This window comes from Dendrobates tinctorius, unplaced genomic scaffold, assembly GCF_039654945.1.
Source record: "Dendrobates tinctorius isolate UK_male_01 unplaced genomic scaffold, ASM3965494v1 ptg000232l, whole genome shotgun sequence".
NCBI classification, from domain to species: Eukaryota; Metazoa; Chordata; class Amphibia; order Anura; family Dendrobatidae; genus Dendrobates; species Dendrobates tinctorius.
In genome coordinates this window covers 18,713,630-18,739,478 of record NW_027361899.1, presented here as the reverse complement: position 1 = coordinate 18,739,478, position 25,849 = coordinate 18,713,630, and the positions used below count along the sequence as shown (strand labels likewise).

The 25,849-nt window shown below is 44.6% G+C and overlaps 1 protein-coding gene across 1 annotated transcript; it reads right to left on the bottom strand.

Moving 5' to 3' along the window:
- Positions 1-12,314: 12,314 nt before the first annotated feature.
- On the bottom strand, positions 12,315-22,586 carry SDE2 (SDE2 telomere maintenance homolog). Its single transcript, XM_073556391.1, has 7 exons — positions 22,410-22,586; positions 21,871-21,988; positions 17,142-17,253; positions 16,634-16,803; positions 14,255-14,366; positions 13,024-13,408; positions 12,315-12,646 (listed from the first exon to the last, which is right to left on the bottom strand). Exons 1-7 carry the CDS (start codon positions 22,515-22,517, stop codon positions 12,431-12,433), a joined length of 1,221 nt encoding a protein of 406 aa, XP_073412492.1. The 5' UTR covers positions 22,518-22,586; the 3' UTR covers positions 12,315-12,430.
- Between the last annotated feature and the right edge of the window lie 3,263 nt (positions 22,587-25,849).

Below are 25,849 nucleotides of genomic sequence, written 5' to 3'. Positions count from 1 at the left end.
GGGTGTGGGTGAGTTGAGATTCGGACGAGTCTCGGTGCCAATCGCAGCATGCTATGATTTTTTCTCGCATGCCAATTCGACATAAGAAAATAATGGCAGATGTGATCTGCCCTATAGAGTAACACTGGTCCGAGTGCTATGCAATGTTTTCTCGCATAGCACTCGTCCATATTCTACAGTAGTGTGACCCCGGCCTTGTAAGACTAAGTTCACACAATGCGTTCTTTATACTGCAGAATTTCACTGTGCAAAATATAACCGCAGCGTTTTACAGTTCTAGCAAGGAGGATGGGATCTGCAGACATCATGCACACTGTGCTTTTTTCTAAAGGTTGCGTAAACTGACCTACGGTGCGTGTTTGAAACTATTTTTCTTGCGGGCATGCTGAATTTTATGTGCAGATTTTCTCCATGGAATTTCATTAGATGTGGGAAATTTGCAGGTAAAAAAAACACACTTTTTTTTTTGAGCAATTCTGCTTAATAATGTTTTGTCAAAGCCAAATATTAGGAAGTATCAAAAACAATACAAGACTAACCAAAAACATGCAAAAACCACAGCGTGAAAAACACAATAAAAACGCGGAACGTTGGCCACTGGCCATGTCGGCAGTCAATTATTGCCAGACCAGAGAACTATGACACTCCTCCTACCTGCCGCAACCTCCGCACCTCTTCTGGTTAGTAGACCACTGCGATGTCGCTATGCAGGGTTGGCCTACTAATAAGATGTGTCAGGGATCCCGGCAGCTTGTGGGAGGATCATAGGGCTTTGGTCCGGCAACCATGGACTACAGACATGGCCGATGGACCAGGATCCTGCAAATCTTTTTGCTCATTTCTAATAAATGTATATCATATTCCCATCCTTCCTATAAGTAATGACTCCTGTGTGCTTAGACCATTGTCGATGAGCTCCTTCTGCACTTCCACCTCATTGATCATAGAATCATAGAAGCGTAGAGTTGGAAGGGACCTCCTGGGCCATCTGGTCCAACCCCCTGCTCAAATCAGGATTCGCTAAATCATCTCAGACAGATGTCGGTCCAGCCTCTGTTTGAAGACTTCTATTGAAGGAGAACTCACCACCTCTCGTGGCAGCCTGTTCCACTCATTGGTCACTCTGTCAAAAAGTTTTTTTCTAATATCTAATCTGTGTCTCCTCCCATTCAGTTTCATCCCATTGCTTCTAGTCTTTCCTTGTGCAAATGAGAATAAAGTTGATCCTTCTACAATGTGACAGTCCTTGAGATATTTGTAGACAGCTATTAAGTCTCCTCTCAGTCTTCTCTTTTGCAAGCTAAACATTCCCAAATTCTGCAACCTTTCCTCATAAGACAGGGTTTGCAGACCGGTCACCATTCTGGTCGCTCTTTTCTGAACTTGCTCCAGTTTGTTGATGTCTTTTTTAAAATGTGGCGCCCAAAACTGGACACAGTATTCCAGATGAGGTCTGACCAAAGAGGAGTAGAGGGAAATAATGACTTCACGTGATCTAGACTGTATGTTTCTGTTAATACATCCTAGAATTGCATTTGCCTTTTTTGCTGCTGCATCACACTGTTGACTTATATTCAGTCTGTGATCTATTAGTATACCACCCAAGTCTTTTTCACATGTGCTGTTGCTTAGCCCTATTCCTCCCATTCTCTATATGCTTTTTTCATTTTTATTGCCCAGATGTAGTACTTTGCTTTTTTCCCTGTTAGAAACCATTCTGTTAGTTGCTGCCCACTGCTCCAGTTTATTTATATCTTTTTGAATCCTCTCTCTCTTCTCTAGTATTAGCTATCCCTCCTAGCTTTGTGTCATCAGCAAATTTAATCAGTTTACCCTCAATTCCTTCATCTAAATCGTTGATAAAGATGTTGAACAATACAGGGCCCAGGACAGAGCCCTGTGGTACCCCACTTGGGACATTCTTCCAACTGGATGTGCAGCCATTTACGACCACTCTTTGGGTCCGATCACTAAGCCAGTTATGAATCCACCTAACAGTTGCCTTGTCCATTCCATACTTAGTCACTTTTTCAATAAGGATTGTGTGAGATACTTTGTCAAATGCTTTGCTGAAGTCAAGATATACTATATCTACAGCATTTCCCTGATCCTCAGAAGTCTCCTGCCCATTTTGGAACTTTTAAGCATATTGGTAAACGTGTTTGTTTTCCTGTCCGTACGGGTCATGGAGAGAATAGGATGCACATACTAATGGCTGTTTTCTGGAGGAATTAGTCCAGGAAGGAAGGAGAATTCGGATTAAATAATGCTAAAATCTCAGCAATGCAGCAGAAGGTACATTTTCTCCCAACCTCTGGACAAGGTACATACAGCTCGGGGATTCACGGCGTGTGGCATCTCTCTCTGTCAACACGTCCATGAATGCGTCCTATTCAGACCTGCACCTGCGACATTCCCTGACCTCGGCAGGGAGCGGCCAGACTGAGGGACAATACACTTGCTTTACTAGGGTCAGCTCAGGCCATAAAGGAAGCCTCATGAAAACTTAACAGAAACTTGCTCCTATCATCATCACATGACCACTGTGGTGGCCCTTTAAGACTAAGAGGCCCGTCATGGCTCCTCTCTCCCTATTTTGCACAAACTAGTCAACGGCCCAAAAAAACCCAAAAAATTACCCATAAAAAAAACTACCCATAAGTCCTACAAAGGATTAATTTTTACGCAAATTATATTCCGATCTTATAAAAAAAAGATGCATCTTGCTTTAAAAAAAAAAAAAAAAAAAAAAATCAAGAAATTAGTTGCCTTAAAATTGAGAATAAGTCCCATATGTGTTTGTAGTATTTTGTAATTATTATCACTCAATGCCAGGCAGCAGCTGCAAAAGCAGATACATTTTTAGGTTGCAAAAAGAATATATCAAACCTATAATTGTAATTTCATATAAATGATGCAAGGACGCAAAGACGGTCAGCATTTATGTGAGGGTGAACTAGAGGCATGGGTTTAGCACGATCCATGGAATTACATCGAATGTCGACCATTGAATCTCATTTTATTGTCCTGCCAAGGAAGCTCCACTCCGGTCACTGGTGGGGTCTTCACTGGGCCAATGTGGCCTCCTCCTGTGCAGATCCGGCCAAGTCAGTACTAGAGCAATCAGTGAAGACCGCACTGGTGACAGCTGAGGGATGAATGAGGATCTTTTTTTCTTTTTTATATGTTACATATATTTATTAGGCTTTCGGTTCTGGACAGATCTCAGAGCAGAATAATATTTTTTTGTCTATATTGCCTCTAGTTTTGGTCTTCTGCTCAAGGAAGTAAAATGTCTCCACCTAGTGAAATTATGTGCTCACTACAATTACTGGAGACATTTATGGCATATTCAGATCCTGGACCCCCTAGTATGGGAGAATGGGGTGCTCTGGCACCCTGGAAGATGGACATTTTCAGGTAGAGACTGAAGATTGACATACCTGTTGTTGGCACATAGCCTTGTGCCAATAGCAAGAATCGCTCTACCAACTGCACACATGAGGATCCACGAGGAAGGACCGAATGCCTGAGCGGTGGGACCACCAGTACCGGACAAGTAAAAGAAGATGGTGCATTTATCATGTGCTTTACGATTAAACAGTTGCAAAACTTTGGGCCAAAACTCGTGCTACTTACTTGATAGCAAAGTAAAAATGCTCAGCATTTTTCAGGTATGGTATATTTTTGCCAAAGAGGAATAAGGGGGCGTCCTGCAGCTCAGTATAGAGATTCCCTGCACTGTTCCTTTAACACTGTCTCTGACAACATAAAGCTGACCATACACAATAGATAATTGTCGGCTGGCATACACAACAGGCATCTCCTCCGACTGCAAAAATAAATAACAGCACACGGCCCAGCAGAGCGATCCAGTGTTCTCTACAAGAAAATCACTACCAGACTTCGCTCTCCAGACTCTTCCGTCCCCGCCCTCCCTCCAGACTCTTCCGTCCCCGCCCTCCCTCCAGACTCCTCCGTCCCCGCCCTCGAGACTCTTCCGTCCTCGCCCTCCCTCCAGACTCTTCCGTCCTCGCCCTCCCTCCAGACTCTTCCGTCCTCGCCCTCCCTCCAGACTCTTCCGTCCTCGCCCTCCCTCCAGACTCTTCCGTCCTCGCCCTCCCTCCAGACTCTTCCGTCCTCGCCCTCCCTCCAGACTCTTCCGTCCTCGCCCTCCCTCCAGACTCTTCCGTCCTCCTTATTCTCAACTACTTTGGGTTCTGCTAATAGCCAATAAAAAAACCCAAAACGTCTATTTGACATGATCTGTCAGGGGGAGAGTCAGGAAGTCTCCTCACATATCGGCTGGTCGGACAATCCTGCCAAAATCAGCATGTTTAAATGACTTTACCGGTACAGGATGTAGCAGAGCTGAACTTGACATTTGATTCTGAGGCTGCATTGTTGTGATAGATCACCTGTAGTCCTATGAAAAAACTAATGAGGAAAGAAGTTCATTGTATTGTGCCAAATTTATCTCCACTATACATTATGTGCTTGGTATATGTGGCATTACATAGGACTGCAGAGAATTTCCACCACCTTACCCTAACACATAGTAAACAGTTAAACTTCACACTATTTCAACAGCAGCATAATATCGCTTCTGCTACATCTGTGCACCCTGAGGATTTACGTAGAGTTGAGTTTGTGCTTCAGGGTCTCTGAATATCTCTGGTTACAGCTAGGACCACAGCACAACCTCGACTCTGCTACATCTGTGCACAGTGTGATTCACAGCATGTGTGGTTTCATAAATATATGACATGCGGATATCAACGTAACGAAGCTCAGTTTATCAGTAGGTGTACCTGCAGTCCTGTGCAAATCCTGAGATGATGCTTGTGGCGACATGAAGTTTTCAGACTTGTAGATTTACATAGGACTGCAGGGAAACCTACTCCATTCGGGTCTATAGACCTGCTCGGCTCTGCACATCAGAGAGGAGGTCGGAGTACAGGACGAGGATAGTACAGTGATGGGCTAGCGAAATTATGACAAGGGCTTTTACCAGCTATCGGCTGCCTAATTTACACACCAGCCTGCGCACGAGTGCAGAAGTCTCCTGTATAGGAAAACCGCCTGCACAGGAGTCTGAGGCTTGTACAGACATTATTGTGCCCATTTACTCTTTTGCATCTACTTTGTACTTTGCTAAAAAAAAAAGGATGGCGCTTAGTGGGAGATGTGTGGTCAGATCCAGAGCAATGTACTCCAGAGATTGGCTTATAGATGGTAGATTTCAGTTCCTGGCACTGGGCATCCAATAGAAGCAACACTTTTATTAAGAGGCATGCATCTATTAAATAAATTTGGTGCATATTATTCCAGCAGTGTAGAAAATGCCAGTAACTGCGGGGGAATCTAAACTTTTCTTTCACAAACTTCTCCCGGTCTCTCATATCTGAAGGCGCCTTCTCCCAACAGCCATTTTAAGATCTCTCCAAAGGTGATCAATGGGATGCAGCCTCATTGCTGCCACTTTAGAACTCTGAACAGCACTAGGATATCCACTTCCTAAATTGTACAACCAGCCAATGGATAGAATAATTAAAATATACCTTTTATTAGATTAATATAAAATAAAGTGCAAGGTGCTCAAGTTACATCAAACACAACAAAGAACAACACATAAATGGAACAAGCTAGTATTGCCCATCATTACTAAGCATCCCAAAATATCCAAATGTTCATTAGGTGCTTAGAATAAATCAAATACGGCCAACCTCATCCAAAGGCATAGAGTACATAATTCTCAAGATAATCTCTATGCTTAACATATCATAACATTAGCCATCTCTTATTGGAAATAGGTGTCATGCCATCAATCTATTCCCAAGTTAGGCATAACCCTATCCCTCTCCTAATCAGGAGTACCATATAATACAAGGCACAATACTGCTACACAACATAAATAAGAACCACACAGCCTCAATTGCCGCATTCGCTATGGGTTCTATAGCACACAAATGATGTATCAGATAGAAATATATCATGTGTCATAATAAAGATATACTCCCGCATACCCTCCATATACCTTAGCAACGGATCTGAATCCACCAGGTATGCATAAATATCTTAGATAGACCGTCTCTTATAAGGTGAGACCAATATCAAGACACCAAAGTATTTAGTAAAACACGGAACAATCTCACCCAAGTAGCAGGGGCATTCTCTGACTGATTGCCATCCCTGTGACTGGTGAGCGCGATACCCCTATTTCCCGACGCGTTTCGTCTAATCTCATCAGGGGAGTCAACTGGGGTTCATCTGAATGGTGTATCACGCATAGCCGTTCTGTACTTCATCCGACATTATGTGTACATACACTCATGCATACCTCCTTTTAAATGTTAGCGCCATGGCGTCTCGGGAAGCCGACACTTCCGGTCCCTGATCCACCTCACATCCTGTATTCGGGTCGCGCGCATCATCAGCGTGCTCGCTCTGTAGAGCGCGTCACACGCTGAGAGTGCGTCTCGCACCAACTGGGCATGCGCACATAGCGCTGCCCTCTCCAAAGGGAAGGTGATATTCTATATAATATAATGGCGCTAATTACTTGCGGCATCAGACAGCCCCTGTTGCACTACATATGCGCCTATCGTTATCATCCATACAGCAGCAAAATATAATCTCATGCTGATTATAGGAATCCCTTTAGAGTTTTTATTCTTAGGGATATTCCCTTAGTTCATTTAGAATATCCCCTACTTAAATCATGTGCAGAGATTCATATGTAAGAAATTAGTTCCATATTTAATCGGGGGTTTCGGTTAATGCAGCTACAGAATCAACAGACTCCTTCAAAAATACATCAATTCTAGGAAAACTGGCAGTTATAAAAATTATTGCTATGACAGTACCAACTCACTTTAACTAGATGGGCCTTACAACCACCGAAAAGTGAATGAGGTGCCACTAAATTCTCCCTATAACAGCTCCTAGGCTACCTCCTCCCTACCTACCGCGGAGATTGGCACCCTAAGACCTGCGCAAATGGCGTCCCCACTCAACGTCGGCTGTCCCTCACTGCTGACCCTATTAGTCCCTTTGCTAAATGAAAGATACAAAGGATAGCTGATCATTAAGGCCCTTTGGATATGTAGTTTGCAACCAGAAGATCCATTTTGTCTCTTTTTGAAGGATCATCTGGTCCCAATTACCCCCACGTATGGGTGGTTTAATTTTGTCAATACCCATAAATGTGATAGCCTTGGAGTTACCCTGATGATGTCCATTTATGTGGTTGGCAATAGACGTGTCCCTTTTATTGCTGATGTCACGCATGTGTTCTCCTACCCTCCTCCGAAACTCTCTCCTGGTCTTTCCTACGTACTCCAGACCACATTCACATGTTGCCTTGTATACCACCCCTGTGCTTTGGCAATTGATAAACTGTCTGATAGAGTACACTCTTCCAGTGTTACTACTTGTGAACGTTTTACCAGGGGATATAGATACACATGCTTTACATTTCCCACATCTATGTCATCCCAGTGGAGGTGACCCCAACCATGTCTGATTATACGGATTCTGAAAATGGCTATGGACCAATCTATCCCTCAATGATCTACCTCGACGAAAGGTGACCTGAGGGGTAGGGCCCACCGTATCCTTGACATCCACGTCCATACACAACACTGCCCAGTGTCGTTCTAGAATTTTTCGTATCTCTTTAGCCCCATTGGAAAACTTCGTTATAAACCTAGAAATATTATCCTCCCGTTTCGGAGGTACAGGGCTCAATAAATCTCTTCTGTTTTTTGTCAGAGAGTTCTTGTAAGCTTCAGTTAACACATTCTTAGGATAGCCTCTATCCAAGAACCTTTGCTTTAAATCATCGGCCTGTTCTTTGTAATTGGCTATATTTGAGCAATTCCGGCGAATTCTAAGATATTGTCCCTTCGGAATGCCTCTTTAGGGAATTAGGATGCCCACTTTCCCATCTCAAGAGGGAATTTGTAGCCGTAGGTTTACGGTAGTTTTTTGTCACAAGCTCACCATTATCATTCTTTTGGACTAGGATGTCTAGGAATGTCAGACTGCATTTATTGACCTCATAAGTAAAATGCAAGCCTATCTCATTATCATTCAGTCCTCTAACGAACTGACCAAAGTCAACCTCTGCACCTCTCCATATGACGAACACGTCGTCTATGTAACGTACCCACATCACTATCTTCTCGCTGAACTCAGTGGATGTATCACTGAATACTATATTCTCCTCCCACCAGCCCAGGAGCAAATTTGCATACGTAGGGGCACAGGGACTCCCCATCGCGGTACCCCTGAACTGGTGGAAGACCTTATTATCAAACAAGAAGATATTGTTGTTTAGGCAAAATTCCAAAGCTTTCATTACAAGATGTTGGTCTTAAAGCTGTAGATAGTTATCTACATACAAGAGGTTGTCAATACCATAGACACAATGAGTTTGTAATGAAAGCTTTGGAATTTTGGCTTGCATTTTACCTATGAGGTCAATAAATGCAGTCTGACATTCCTAGACATCCTAGTCCAAAAGAATGATAATGGTGAGCTTGTGACAAAAAACTACCGTAAACCTACGGCTACAAATTCCCTCTTGAGATGGGAAAGTGGGCATCCTAATTCCCTAAAGAGGCATTCCGAAGGGACAATATCTTAGAATTCGCCGGAATTGCTCAAATATAGCCAATTACAAAGAACAGGCCGATGATTTAAAGCAAAGGTTCTTGGATAGAGGCTATCCTAAGAATGTGTTAACTGAAGCTTACAAGAACTCTCTGACAAAAAACAGAAGAGATTTATTGAGCCCTGTACCTCCGAAACGGGAGGATAATATTTCTAGGTTTATAACGAAGTTTTCCAATGGGGCTAAAGAGATACGAAAAATTCTAGAACGACACTGGGCAGTGTTGTGTATGGACGTGGATGTCAAGGATACGGTGGGCCCTACCCCTCAGGTCACCTTTCGTCGAGGTAGATCATTGAGGGATAGATTGGTCCATAGCCATTTTCAGAATCCGTATAATCAGACATGGTTGGGGTCACCTCCACTGGGATGCCATAGATGTGGGAAATGTAAAGCATGTGTATCTATATCCCCTGGTAAAACTTTCACAAGTAGTAACACTGGAAGAGTGTACTCTATCAGACAGTTTATCAATTGCCAAAGCACAGGGGTGGTATACAAGGCAACATGTGAATGTGGTCTGGAGTACGTAGGAAAGACCAGGAGAGAGTTTCGGAGGAGGGTAGGAGAACACATGCGTGACATCAGCAATAAAAGGGACACGTCTATTGCCAACCACATAAATGGACATCATCAGGGTAACTCCAAGGCTATCACATTTATGGGTATTGACAAAATTAAACCACCCATACGTGGGGGTAATTGGGACCAGATGATCCTTCAAAAAGAGACAAAATGGATCTTCTGGTTGCAAACTACATATCCAAAGGGCCTTAATGATCAGCTATCCTTTGTATCTTTCATTTAGCAAAGGGACTAATAGGGTCAGCAGTGAGGGACAGCCGACGTTGAGTGGGGACGCCATTTGCGCAGGTCTTAGGGTGCCAATCTCCGCGGTAGGTAGGGAGGAGGTAGCCTAGGAGCTGTTATAGGGAGAATTTAGTGGCACCTCATTCACTTTTCGGTGGTTGTAAGGCCCATCTAGTTAAAGTGAGTTGGTACTGTCATAGCAATAATTTTTATAACTGCCAGTTTTCCTAGAATTGATGTATTTTTGAAGGAGTCTGTTGATTCTGTAGCTGCATTAACCGAAACCCCCGATTAAATATGGAACTAATTTCTTACATATGAATCTCTGCACATGATTTAAGTAGGGGATATTCTAAATGAACTAAGGGAATATCCCTAAGAATAAAAACTCTAAAGGGATTCCTATAATCAGCATGAGATTATATTTTGCTGCTGTATGGATGATAACGATAGGCGCATATGTAGTGCAACAGGGGCTGTCTGATGCCGCAAGTAATTAGCGCCATTATAATATATAGAATATCACCTTCCCTTTGGAGAGGGCAGCGCTATGTGCGCATGCCCAGTTGGTGCGAGACGCGCTCTCAGCGTGTGACGCGCTCTACAGAGCGAGCACGCTGATGATGCGCGCGACCCGAATACAGGATGTGAGGTGGATCAGGGACCGGAAGTGTCGGCTTCCCGAGACGCCATGGCGCTAACATTTAAAAGGAGGTATGCATGAGTGTATGTACACATAATGTCGGATGAAGTACAGAACGGCTATGCGTGATACACCATTCAGATGAACCCCAGTTGACTCCCCTGATGAGATTAGACGAAACGCGTTGGGAAATAGGGGTATCGCGCTCACCAGTCACAGGGATGGCAATCAGTCAGAGAATGCCCCTGCTACTTGGGTGAGATTGTTCCGTGTTTTACTAAATACTTTGGTGTCTTGATATTGGTCTCACCTTATAAGAGACGGTCTAAGATATTTATGCATACCTGGTGGATTCAGATCCGTTGCTAAGGTATATGGAGGGTATGCGGGAGTATATCTTTATTATGACACATGATATATTTCTATCTGATACATCATTTGTGTGCTATAGAACCCATAGCGAATGCGGCAATTGAGGCTGTGTGGTTCTTATTTATGTTGTGTAGCAGTATTGTGCCTTGTATTATATGGTACTCCTGATTAGGAGAGGGATACGGTTATGCCTAACTTGGGAATAGATTGATGGCATGACACCTATTTCCAATAAGAGATGGCTAATGGTATGATATGTTAAGCATAGAGATTATCTTGAGAATTATGTACTCTATGCCTTTGGATGAGGTTGGCCGTATTTGATTTATTCTAAGCACCTAATGAACATTTGGATATTTTGGGATGCTTAGTAATGATGGGCAATACTAGCTTGTTCCATTTATGTGTTGTTCTTTGTCGTGTTTGATGTAACTTGAGCACCTTGCACTTTATTTTATATTAATCTAATAAAAGGTATATTTTAATTATTCTATCCATTGGCTGGTTGTACACTTTAGAACTCTCCAGCGCTTTGTTTCCATCCATTTCTGGGGGCTTCTTGAAGTATGTTTGTCTTGCTGGAACACACATGACCTAGGACACAAACCCAAGTTCCTGACACCTGGGCACAACATTGTGACCCAAAATCCCTTGGTAATCTTCAGATTTCATGATGCCTTGACTGACTATCAAGGCACCCACTGACAGAAGCAGCAAAACATCTTTGAGCTTCCACCATATTTGACTGTAGGTACTGTTCTTTTCTTTGTAGGCCTCATTCAGTTTTCGATAAATAGAATGATGTGCTTTACCAAAAAGCTCTATCTTGGTCTCATCTGTCCACAAGACACTTTACCAGAATGATTTTGGCTTATTCTTGTAAAATTTTGGCAAACTGCAGTTTAGCTTTTTTTATGTGTCAGAAGTGGGGTCCTCCTGTCATAGCATTTCATTTACATGTCGATGTATAGTTCACGCTGACACCAATGCCCCTCAGCCTGCAAAACCGCTTGAATTTCTTTGGAACTTGATTGAGGCTGCTTATCCACCATCCGGACTATCCTGCGTTGCAATCTTTCATCAATTTTTTCTCTGCCATCCACGTCCAGGGAGATTAGCTACATTGCCATGGGTTGTAAACTTTGTGATTATGTTGCGCACCGTGTACAAAGGAACATCAAAGATCTCTGGAGATGGATTTGTGACTTTGAGATTGTGGATATTTTTCAACAATTTTTGTTCTCGAATCCTCAGGCAGTTCTCTTCTCTTTCTGTTCTCCATGCTTAGCGTGGCACACACAGATACAATGAAAAGATTGAGTCACCTTCTCCCCTTTTTATCTGGTTTCAGGCATGATTTTCATATTGCCCACACCTGTTACTTGCTACAGGCGAGTTTGAACGAGCGTCACATGCTGGTAACAAAGTGGTTTACCCACAATTATGGCAAAGTGCCAACAATTTTGTGTGAACCATTTTTGAGGGTTGTGTGTGAAATTATTTCCAGTTTGCCTTTTTTTTCCCTATTTAGCTCTTCTAATACACACAAAGGAAATAAAACAATTGTAATCATTATCTGGGAAAAATTCTGGAACAATGTCAAGGGTGCCAACACTTTCAGCCATTACTCACCACAGCCAAGAGTTGAGCTGTGGTGGATACTGGGTTGTCACAGCTCACCTCCTCCTGTACAATGACTGATAACACCTATATACAGTAGATAACATGGCATTCACAATAGCAGATATCACAGCTCACCTGCTCCTCCTCCTGTAGTAGATGTCACAAATAGAAATCAGGACATTTCAAATGTAAAATATAGAACCTTTAATAGAAATGAACACAGAAAACATAGTTTTTGGCTTATTTTAGAGCACGGCTCCATGAACACTTGCTGTATAGTCCAGGTCTGATACTCTGGGAAGTTTCTATTTCTTCTTTGCTTTGCTTGGTTTGGCAAACAGTGAAGGGTCTATCTGTTCTCTATTGAGTCCACGCACTGAGAAGAGTCGGGCCGCACGCTCCTGCAGAGTTCCTCCGCATTTTAGGCCGAGTGCCATGAGTTCTACCTTCAATTTTTCTAGCCCCAGCATTTCCAGCTCTGAAGTCGAGGTGACCGCATGGAGGTCAAAGGTATCCGTAACCTGCCAGAAAGACAAAAGAAATCATGACCATGAATATTCCTTAACGACTGCAGAGGATTTTATCATTCTAGGGGGATGTCCAAGAATTGAGCCATAAAAGTGTGGTGCGGTCAGATCCTACTGGACTCTACTGATCAGCAGAAAGACCCTAACAACGAAAAGATATTTTATAGCATATTCTGGACTGTTATTCCTGTCCAACCCACCCTTAGGAAATGTGCACTGAGTTTATGAAGAAGTTTCTATAATACTGTCACCCATACATGGCAGATGTTGGAGGGGGATATCAAGGGTTAATCCATTCACACTAGGGAGTTTCAGGACCCCTGTTCTTAAAATCGATGGTGGTCTCTGATAAATATATACCCGTTACTTACCCTGCTGGGAGTTTCTTGCTCTGCGTCCACAGTAGCAGGTGGTTTCTCTGGCTCTGGGTCGACCATTGGCTTTTCCACATCTGTAGACTTTTGCATGGAGCCGTCTGCTTCTCCGTATTCAGTACGGGGTTTCGTCACTGTAATACTGGGGGAGCGCTGTGCTCGCTCCTCAGGGTCGCACATTGCTTGCTCCACATCTGCCGACTGGGAACTTCCTGCCCGGCTGCATTCTGGGCTGTTTTCGGAGGATGGGTCAGTGGACGGACATTGTGCCAGTCCATCAGAATCGCTGTCAGAGCTGCTGCACGATTCAGACGTACAGGGGGACTCCGAATCGCTCTCACTCTCAGAACTGGATGACGCTTCTAAGCCCTCCAATCCCGTCCTATGAGAGAACTCAATTATTAGACCGGACACACAAATATATTTTTCTTTTTATTCTGGATCATAAAACTTATTTTTGAATCAATGTTATTGATTTATTCTTTTTTTTTTCCATTTTAGGAAATGCTTTCCAGTTTTACAAGTTTTTGGGTATAGCAATAAAAGTTCTATTAATTATATTTTACGGGTGCAGACACAATGAGACCGAAATCCTAGTAGCAGGGAGCAGATTATACAGTGGTACTGAGCAGTGCAGCTGCGAGTCCAGCACGGGGGGTGAGATAAACATTTACTAGAAAGCAGCACAATCCGTGTACCTCCCCCTCTGCATAAACGTCAACAGGCTGCTACAATTTGATTCCAGTGCAGTTGCAGTCCATCATTATTGTAGCAGCCTTTTGGACTGAAGGATGAGTTTAGTAGGTGGGGGTGGGGTGAGAGGAAGAAGGGGCTTGTAAGAGCAAGAATCTGATTTATGCGGGGACTTTTTTTTTTTTAATAAGTATCCTTTACATTTTATTTGCAGTCATTATTCTGTGTGGCATACGCTTTGCATGATACAGCACTGGAGATCTTCGTTAGCTCCACCATAGTAACACCATCCCTGCCAATCACCATTTTACTGGGGCTTCCTCCCTTATACAGTGCTTTCTGCACGAGATGGTGAGTGGTTAAGATCGGTGCAGGGCATGTACGGGCGCGCGGTCAGGGAGCAAAATGGTCTGTGAACGGTTAGCCACAATCTCTAAAAATGTAAGCCAATTCCGTGCACCTACAGGCTGCAGACTGATTACAGCTTCTTACAAAAGAAAAACACCCGTTATCCCCACAAACAGACCCTGCGTACCAGTAGCATTTCTTTTTCCCAGACTCCTTTTTGCTGCTGTTAATTTCCTTCTTGCGTTTTCGGGTGTCACTTGAATCTGCAGAAACCGCTGAGCTGGAGGAAGCCTGCAACCCTGTGCAAGGAAAGAGACATGTCACCGTGGCACAGGCCTAAGGATACAAGGCTAAAACTGCTACTGAGGAAGACAAACGATGATGCTGGGTCACAAGAGCGACACAATCCTCTGACTGGGGAAACTAAACATGTCCTTCTGATATCCCATCTCCTGAGAAAATAACCCATGTCGGTCAGTAAACAGGGATTTTTGTGTACTCACCATAAAATCCTTTTCTCCGAACCACTCACTGGGGGACACAAGACCATGGGTCTGGTCTTCAGACATATAATTTTTTATTGTATTTTTTTTTTACTTTTTTCAAGGGGCCTCCGGATCCAGCGAGTAGGTGCCCACCGCTGACCGGATTCACTCACCAGCGGTGTGCATCCCGGCATGGAGCCGCCACGGATGACTGAGCTTCAGCGCAGAGGAGAGGGTGCGCACATCGAGCCTGATCTGGGCACCTACTCGCAGGCTCTAGAGGCTCGATGAAAAAAGTTAAAAAATAGAATAAAAAATTATGGTCTGAAAGTCAGACCCATGGTCCTGTGTCCCCCCCCCCCAATGAGGCGAAGGAGAAATGGACAAATATACATTATATCGGACTGCTTCTCCCCTGTACAAACATCTGCAGCTCTCTCCAGGCCTCCCCTATACACACCCGTCTGTGGCTCTCTCTCTCTCTACAGACCTCTCCTATACACACCCGTCTGCAGTTTTCTCTCCCGACCTCTCCTATACACACCCGCCTGCGGCTCTCTCTCTCTCTACAGACCTCTCCTATACACACCCGCCTGCAGCTCGCTCTCTACAGACCTCTCCTATACACACCCGCCTGCGGCTCGCTCTCTACAGACCTCTCCTATACACCCGCCTGCGGCTCGCTCTCTACAGACCTCTCCTATACACACCCGCCTGCGGCTCTCTCTCCCGACGTCCCCTATACACACCCGTCTGCGGCTCTCTCTCCCGACGTCCCCTATGCACACCCATCTGCGGCTCTCTCTCCCGACGTCCCCTATGCACACCCGTCTGCGGCTCTCTCGCCCGACGTCCCCTATGCACACCCGTCTGCGGCTCTCTCGCCCGACCTCTCCTATGCACACCCATCTGCGGCTCTCTCTCCCGACGTCCCCTATACACACCCATCTGTGGCTCTCTCCCAACGTCCCCTATACACACCCGTCTGCAGTTCTCTCTCCCGACGTCCCCTATACACACCCGTCTGTGGCTCTCTCCCGACGTCCCCTATACACACCCGTCTGTGGCTCTCTCCCGACGTCCCCTATACACACCCGTCTGTGGCTCTCTCCCGACGTCCCCTATACACACCCGTCTGTGGCTCTCTCCCGACGTCCCCTATACACACCCGTCTGTGGCTCTCTCCCGACGTCCCCTATACACACCCGTCTGTGGCTCTCTCCCGACGTCCCCTATACACACCCGTCTGTGGCTCTCTCCCGACGTCCCCTATACACACCCGTCTGTGGCTCTCTCCCGACGTCCCCTATACACACCCGTCTGTGGCTCTCTCCCGACATCCCCTATACACACCCGTCTGTGGCTCTCTCCCGACGTCCCCTATACACACCCGTCTGTGGCTCTCTCCCGACGTCCCCTATACACACCCGTCTGTGGCTCTCTCCCGACGTCCCCTATACACACCCGTCTGTGGCTCTCTCCCGACGTCCCCTATACACACCCGTCTGTGGCTCTCTCCCGACGTCCCCTATACACACCCGTCTGTGGCTCTCTCCCGACGTCCCCTATACACACCCGTCTGTGGCTCTCTCCCGACGTCCCCTATACACACCCGTCTGTGGCTCTCTCCCGACGTCCCCTATACACACCCGTCTGTGGCTCTCTCCCGACGTCCCCTATACACACCCGTCTGTGGCTCTCTCTCTAGAGACCTCTCCTATACACACGCGTCTGCAGTTCTCTCTCCCGACGTCCCCTATACACACACACACGTCAGCAGCTCTCTCTCCTGACTTCCCACACACACACCTGCAGCTCTCTCTCCTGACTTCTCTTACACACAAACGTCTGCAGCTCTTTTACGATCTATGGAGCAAGCTGCTGCCAGACATGTCTCTTCACAGACATCATCCATCAGACGGCCCCCACACATCAGATTGTTGTCTTGTCCCTTAAACACAAGCACGTTCCGCAGACTTTATCCCAATGTGTATGGGGTCCTTTAGGGCGACATCTAACGGGAGTAAGCAGGGATCACAAAAGATGAAGTAGACCTCTGATCATTACATATATGAGACCACCTTTTATGACGGAGTCCTCCAGCCTCTCTGACATGTCGCTGCACTGCCGATGATACTCTGGATCTGTAAAGTAATGTTTAGGCTCAGCCAGTTTGCGTTTCAGTCTCTCCAGGCGCCGCTGTTCTTTCTCGTCTTCACGCTCTGCTTGTTTCTTTATCCATTCTGCCATGCTAATAAAATACAAATGGGGTCTGATATGAAGATACTTCACTTCTTTCCCCCCCAAGCACAACACCACAGAAATTTGTATTTTATGTCCCTTTAACAAGCTAGCAAACCATGGCTGCTTTTTACCAGAAACTGCGCCACGCTCGCCTGCAGACTGTCTGTGGTACTGCGGCTCAGCCATAATCAGTGTAAGATGGCAAAGCTGTAATACCAGACACAACCAATGGATAAGTGAGGTTCTACATCGGGAAGAAAGCAGCCTTTTTTTATGGAGGAAAAGTAGTAATTTGAGGATCTACTAGGTATTTCCACTTATATGTATATTACAAGCTGCTCTTACGCCTTTTCGTGATTGACATCTCTGAGTCGTCGGCCGCTCAGGTCACGACAGGCCTCCCTGTTTGTGGTCTTCTCGATCTGTGCACCAAGCGCACGAAGCATAGAGCCGAACCCTGTGAAAACACAAAATTGCAAGGATGCTGTAATTACGAGACATTGCAAGTAATGATCATGGGGAAAAAAAATGACTCTTGAAGGGGTTGTCCTCATTGTCTAAGGGACTGGCAGAGGTCGTTAAGCACTAACACTCCTCCATAACTGTCAGCGTCACAGACAATGACTGACCGGAGGTGCAGATGCCCGAATATCACTCCCATTCAAAAGAGACCCAATTTTTGGAACCCGTGTGGGTCCGAGTGGTGTGACCCCCAGACCCCCAATTATTAGCAAGCCATCAAATATAAAAACAAAAAAAAAAAAAAAAAATCAGACAACTGTAACCCCAATGATCAGCTGATACCTAATACCACAGAAGTACACAGTATGGAGATGAACAGCACAAGTAACCACAGCTCAGATCGCATTCACTTTAACAGGAGCTGAGCGGCAATACCCAAGACCTGCCACTACACAGTCACGGCACCAGGAAATCGCTCCTCTTGGGGGCGCCAGACCCTTGCAATATCTAGAGGGATACGGAGGGCACCAACAATAGTAAGATTAATTAAGAGTGATCCAACCACAGTATGTCAAAAAATTTACATATACAGTGCCTACAAGTAGTATTCAACCCCCTGCAGATTTAGCAGGTTTACACATTCGGAATTAACTTGGCATTGTGACATTTGGACTGTAGATCAGCCTGGAAGTGTGAAATGCACTGCAGCAAAAAAGAATGTTATTTCTTTGTTTAATTTTTTTTTAAATTGTGAAAAGTTTATTCAGAGGGTCATTTATTATTCAACCCCTCAAACCACCAGAATTCTGTTTGGTTCCCCTAAAGTATTAAGAAGTATTTCAGGCACAAAGAACAATGAGCTTCACATGTTTGGATTAATTATCTCTTTTTCCAGCCTTTTCTGACTATTTAAGACCCTCCCCAAACTTGTGAACAGCACTCATACATGGTCAACATGGGAAAGACAAAGGAGCATTCCAAGGCCATCAGAGACAAGATCGTGGAGGGTCACAAGGCTGGCAAGGGGTACAAAACCTTTCCAAGGAGTTGGGCCTACCTGTCTCCACTGTTGGGAGCATCATCCGGAAGTGGAAGGCTTATGGAACTACTGTTAGCCTTCCACGGCCTGGACAGCCTTTGAAAGTTTCCTCCCGTGCCGAGGCCAGGCTTGTCCGAAGAGTCAAGGCTAACCCAAGGACAACAAGGAAGGAGCTCCAGGAGATCTCATGGCAGTGGGGACATTGGTTTCAGTCAATACCATAAGTAACGTACTCCACCGCAATGGTCTCCGTTCCAGACGAGCCCGTAAGGTACCTTTACTTTCAAAGCGTCATGTCAAGGCTCGTCTACAGTTTGCTCATGATCACTTGGAGGACTCTGAGACAGACTGGTTCAAGGTTCTCTGGTCTGATGAGACCAAGATCGAGGTCTTTGGTGCCAACCACACACGTGACGTTTGGAGACTGGATGGCACTGCATACGACCCCAAGAATACCATCCCTACAGACAAGCATGGTGGTGGCAGCATCATGCTGTGGGGCTGTTTCTCAGCCAAGGGGCCTGGCCATCTGGTCCGCATCCATGGGAAGATGGATAGCACGGCCTACCTGGAGATTTTGGCCAAGAACCTCCGCTCCTCCATCAAGGATCTTAAGATGGGTCGTCATTTCATCTTCCAACAAGACAACGACCCAAAGCACACAGCCAAGAAAACCAAGGCCTGGTTCAAGAGGCAAAAAATCAAGGTGTTGGAGTGGCCTAGTCAGTCTCCTGACCTTAACCCAATTGAAAACTTGTGGAAGGAGCTCAAGATTAAAGTCCACATGAGACACCCAAAGAACCTAGATAACTTGGAGAAGATCTGCATGGAGGAGTGGGCCAAGATAACTCCAGAGACCTGTGCCGGCCTGATCAGGTCATATAAAAGACGATTATTAGCTGTAATTGCAAACAAGGGTTATTCCACAAAATATTAAACCTAGGGGTTGAATAATAATTGACCCACACTTTTATGTTTAAAATTTATTAAAATTTAACTGAGCAACATAACTTTTTGGTTTGTAAGATTTATGCATCTGTTAATAAATCCTGCTCTTGTGTGAAGTTTGAAGGCTCTAACTTATTTGCATCTTATCAAACCTGCTAAATCTGCAGGGGGTTGAATACTACTTGTAGGCACTGTAAATCACCAGGAGAAACAAAGACATACATCAAAAGCAGGGATCACCATAGAAATATTATCAATTTTATTACATGAGATATACAAGACACCAAAAAAAAAAAAAAGATTAAAAACATATAAAATAGACAAAGGTTATTAGCATAACCTATAACCCTGGAATCAATAACAAGCCCTACAAAACACCACCCGGTTATATACATATAATGTGCGTGGCAAGTCCACATAACAGATATAATATGTATAATACCCTAAGCCCTATACAAAGGAGCTAGATATAGAATATGGCAAGGTACATCAATTTAAATACGCCAAGAGCCAAATCCTAAATGCAGATATTTATAAGTATGCCTTCGGGGGGCAAAAAGACACACAATGTGTATGGTTGGCTTTATGCAGCAAATTTAACCTACATGCAAATATTTAGGTAAGGGGAAGGAGGAAACAGGGGTATAAGTATATGAAAATACACACCATAAAAGTTCTAAATCAGCCAGAATGGAGTATTGTGGCATCAAATAATGGTCCAGTATAGTGAACTACAGTAAAGGTCACTATATTAACCCGTGTTCAAAAATTCAAAGAGGAACTATAGGGTTAACCAAAACCATAGTGTGTAGCAAGATAAGAAATCCACCTCCCTCCCATATACTTTACCACCCAAGGCAGCAGGCAGATAGAATAATGACGACATGCTCATTGAGTACAAATAACCATCATGCAGAAAAATGGTGTAGGACCCTTGCAATCTGATACTGATGAAGTCAGAATAAATTTTCAATGTTTAACTCCTTAATGACCGCCAATACGTCTTTTTTACTGACCTGAGATATAAGAGAATAGCATCCCCATACAGGCGACAATCCAGCAGCTGTCGGCTGTCCACTATAGCTGACAGCTTACTGCATCAGCCACGATCAGTGTTGGCACCGTCCATATCTATTTAACCCCTTAGATGCTGCTGTCAATAGTGACTACATCATATAAATGGTTAACAGGGTGGGGGCGCCCTCTTTATCCCAATTGGTTCCCTCAGGTCATGATCGTGTGGTCCTGATGTTTGCCATGGCAATTCACGACCAAATAGCGGCCTTAGAGTCTGACGGCTGTTGTAACCTGTTCAGATGTCAGCGACATTTAGGTGGTAAAAATACACATTTTCATTCCTGCAATGTCACTTTGCATAAAATTCCTGAAAATCACTTGAAGGGTTAAATAAACTACCTGACAGCAGTTTTCAATATGTCAGGGGGTGCTGTTTTTAAAATGGTATCACTTTTGGGGGTTTTCCAATATATAGGACCCCAAAAGTCACTTCAAACCTGGATAGGTGCCTAAAAAAAAAAAAAATAAACCTAGTAAATTTCCTCAAAAAAAAATGAATAATTACTGCTCCATTTTTAAACCTCCTAAAATGCTAACAAAATAAAAACATTTTACAAATGGTGCTGATGTAAAGCCGACACGTGGGAAACGCAGAGTCTCGCATGTTAATACCCGACACTGCTGCCGGCACGCAGAGCGTGCAGCCGCATAGCAATACATGGAGCCGCATGCTCCACTCCCAAGTTCCGGGTATTGACATGCGAGACTCGGCCATATTCCACGCATGTGTGATCCCGGCCTTAAAGGGATAATCAAAGTTTGAAAATTGCTAATTTTTGAACATTTTTCTCAAGTTTCTGATTTTTTTTTTTTTTTTTTTTTTATAAATGCACAACATAGCGACCTACATTTACGATCATAAGACAATGTGTCATGCAAAAACAATATTAAAATCACTGGGATTTGTTGAAGCGTTCCAGAGTTATCACCACAAAGTGACACTGGTCAGATTTCAAATATTTAGCTCCGTCACTAAGGGGTTAAGTCCTTGGGGAAATTGGGTGAGGACAGTGATTGTGCTTTGGTGACCACTGCAGCCAATGATCACATTAGCCGTGGGGGGCAAATACTGTCGATTTCTTTGCTTTATAAAATTTCCTATCATTTTTTGAATGAGCCCCTTAAAGACGATCTGTCTCTTGGAATAAATCTGTATTTTGTTATCTGGTGTAAATGCCGCTGTTCTCCTCAATCCGGTGATGCATTTCTTTAGTTCCTATGCTTCACCATTCCTGAAATATGGCCTCCTTTTCTCTGTGTAAAACTCAAGTCTTGTTCGCCAAGTGGGTGTGGTCCACACTAAGCCCACTTGGCTAAAAAGAATAGATTTATAGACAGAGTAAAGGAGGCCATATTTTAGGTATAGAGAGGCGCAGGAACAAAATAAAAACAGCGCCGGATTCAGGAGAACGGCGGCATTTACACCAGATAATCAGGAACAAACGACGAGAAACTCCTTTAATCCAGAATCAAGACCCCGTTGTTCTCACTTCTGTGCTGGATTATCAGACGCCAGATTGATAAACACGGAACATATAACTGACTCACCTCCTTTGCCGCCACATAGTCGGGGCTCAATGCTGTACACCGGCCCGCTCCGCAGCGCCTCCTCTGCACCGACGCGACGGCCATTGCACTTCACGTAAAAGTCGCTCAGAGGTCCCCGCTGAGAACAGAGCAGAGGTCACAGACCGATCATAACACAGACTTAAGATACATGGAGCAGGCGAATGGACCATTAAATAGGGGAACGCTGCACTTACAATCAATTTTACTGCTTCTCCCCAAAAAAAACAAACAAACAAAAAAAAAAAATGCAGATGAACCATCTAATGACCAACATATCTAATAGTACATGGTAACCCACTAGGCCTGAGCTGCCTCCCATATCAGCAGTTAAAGTCAATGGGTAAAAAAAAAAAATGGCGGCTATGCTGCACAGCCAATCAGCCCGCAGCTATCATTTTTTCTCACCAGATCAACAAATGAAAGCCGCGGTTACGATACATGTTTATACGACAGCACAGCGCCATCTAGTGGCAGCTCAGAGAGGAGAAAGCTGTAGAGAACGTCGGACAGTCACTTACCGAATCACGGCCAGGCAGCAGATCCCGCACCACCGCTCCTGCTGGGGCTTCACACACCGACACCCGGCCGCTCACAGCCTCTCGCACCCAAACTACAGCTGCAGCCATCTTTCCTTCCACAACCCTACAACACCACCGCCTACATCTCACAACAGAGGGGCGGAGTCAATGATCACGAGAGGGGACGTAAGACGTTTACGTCACGCAGAGAAACGGCCGCCATCTTTGTTCAGGGAGTCCGGAGCAAACACCGCCCGAAACTGCATGAGAGAAAATTCTAGAAAAGAACTACGCAGAAGGAGGGAGAACGACAAAACTGGACCGCGGCAATGGTTTACGAACCAAAATCCCTTTATGTGTATTTTGTATAATTAACTCAGAAGTGGAATTTTAGCGTCATTGGTGCATTTTATTCTTCGAGTCTGTTACTGAGACGAGATATACAGATGTGTGGCGTATGTGTTTTTTTTTACCAAGGTTACTGGAAAAGACGCCATTATACCCTGAAGAAAGATGGCGGCTAGAAATCCTGTCGTGGGCGTGGTGGTTTGGATGACGTTCCATGCGCTGATTGGTTGGTGTGGTTGCGTAGAGGCGTGGCTGTAGTGTGTGTTATTGATCAACGCGCGCTGCACGTCCTGCTCCGACTCCATCCCGTGTCCTGTGCAGCTGCTGAGCAGCAATTCAGCCCCTGCCCGAGATTCACTGCACAGCCCTGCCTGCTGTCAGCGGATGGCAGAGGAGCGTACAGCAACAAAACAGCTCATGGAACTGCTCCTGTCATCCACAGTGTTACTAAAGGCGCGTGACCCGGAATATAGGATGTGGTTAAGTCGCCACAAGTGTCTACAGCGTGACAGATGGTGGCATGTAATAGTGATTCACCGGCACCGCCCAGAAGAACCGCAGCTTAGAGCTAGAAAGTACTACAACCAACTATCAAGACATCACTGAGTTACATCCTGTATTATACCCCAGAGCTGCACTCACTATTCTGCTGTAGCAGTCACTGTGTGCATACATTACATTACTGATCCTGAGTTACATCCTGTATTATACCCCAGAGCTGCACTCACTATTCTGCTGGTGCAGTCACTGTGTACATACATTACTGATCCTGAGTTATATCCTGTATTATACTCCAGAGCTGCACTCACTATGCTGCTGGTGCAGTCACTGTGTGCATACATTACATTACTGATCCTGAGTTACATCCTGTATTATACTCCAGAGCTGCACTCACTATTCTGCTGGTGCAGTCACTGTGTACATACATTACATTACTGATCCTGAGTTACATCCTGTATTATACCCCAGAGCTGCACTCACTATTCTGCTGGTGCGTCACTGTGTACATACATTACATTACTGATCCTGAGTTACATCCTGTATTATACCCCAGAGCTGCACTCACTATTCTGCTGGTGCAGTCACTGTGTACATACATTACATTACTGATCCTGAGTTACATCCTGTATTATACCCCAGAGCTGCACTCACTATTCTGCTGGTGCAGTCACTGTGTACATACATTACATTACTGATCCTGAGTTACATCCTGTATTATACTCCAGAGCTGCACTCACTATTCTGCTGGTGCAGTCACTGTGTACATACATTACATTACTGATCCTGAGTTACATCCTGTATTATACCCCAGAGCTGCACTCACTATTCTGCTGGTGCAGTCACTGTGTACATACATTACATTACTGATCCTGAGTTACATCCTGTATTATACCCCAGAGCTGCACTCACTATTCTGCTGGTGCAGTCACTGTGTACATACATTACATTACTGATCCTGAGTTACATCCTGTATTATACCCCAGAGCTGCACTCACTATTCTGCTGGTGCAGTCACTGTGTACATACATTACATTACTGATCCTGAGTTACATCCTGTATTATACCCCAGAGCTGCACTCACTATTCTGCTGGTGCAGTCACTGTGTACATACATTACATTACTGATCCTGAGTTACATCCTGTATTATACTCCAGAGCTGCGCTCACTATTCTGCTGGTGCAGTCACTGTGTACATACATTACATTACTGATCCTGAGTTACATCCTGTATTATACCCCAGAGCTGCACTCACTATTCTGCTGGTGCAGTCACTGTGTACATACATTACATTACTGATCCTGAGTTACATCCTGTATTATACCCCAGAGCTGCACTCACTATTCTGCTGGTGCAGTCACTGTGTACATACATTACTGATCCTGAGTTACATCCTGTATTATACCCCAGAGCTGCACTCACTATTCTGCTGGTGCAGTCACTGTGTACATACATTACTGATCCTGAGTTACATCCTGTATTATACTCCAGCGCTGCACTCACTATTCTGCTGGTGCAGTCACTGTGTACATACATTACATTACTGCTCCTGAGTTACATCCTGTATTATACCCCAGAGCTGCACTCACTATTCTGCTGGTGCAGTCACTGTGTACATACATTACATTACTGATCCTGAGTTACATCCTGTATTATACTCCAGAGCTGCACTCACTATTCTGCTGGTGCAGTCACTGTGTACATACATTACATTACTGATCCTGAGTTACCTCCTGTATTATACCCCAGAGCTGCACTCACTATTCTGCTGGTGCAGTCACTGTGTACATACATTACTGATCCTGAGTTACATCCTGTATTATACTCCAGCGCTGCACTCACTATTCTGCTGGTGCAGTCACTGTGTACATACATTACATTACTGCTCCTGAGTTACATCCTGTATTATACCCCAGAGCTGCACTCACTATTCTGCTGGTGCAGTCACTGTGTACATACATTACATTACTGATCCTGAGTTACATCCTGTATTATACTCCAGAGCTGCACTCACTATTCTGCTGGTGCAGTCACTGTGTACATACATTACATTACTGATCCTGAGTTACATCCTGTATTATACCCCAGAGCTGCACTCACTATTCTGCTGGTGCAGTCACTGTGTACATACATTACATTACTGATCCTGAGTTACATCCTGTATTATACTCCAGAGCTGCACTCACTATTCTGCTGGTGCAGTCACTGTGTACATACATTACTGATCCTGAGTTACATCCTGTATTATACCCCAGAGCTGCACTCACTATTCTGCTGGTGCAGTCACTGTGTACATACATTACATTACTGATCCTGAGTTACATCCTGTATTATACTCCAGCGCTGCACTCACTATTCTGCTGGTGCAGTCACTGTGTACATACATTACATTACTGATCCTGAGTTACCTCCTGTATTATACCCCAGAGCTGCACTCACTATTCTGCTGGTGCAGTCACTGTGTACATACATTACTGATCCTGAGTTACATCCTGTATTATACCCCAGAGCTGCACTCACTATTCTGCTGGTGCAGTCACTGTGTACATACATTACTGATCCTGAGTTACATCCTGTATTATACTCCAGCGCT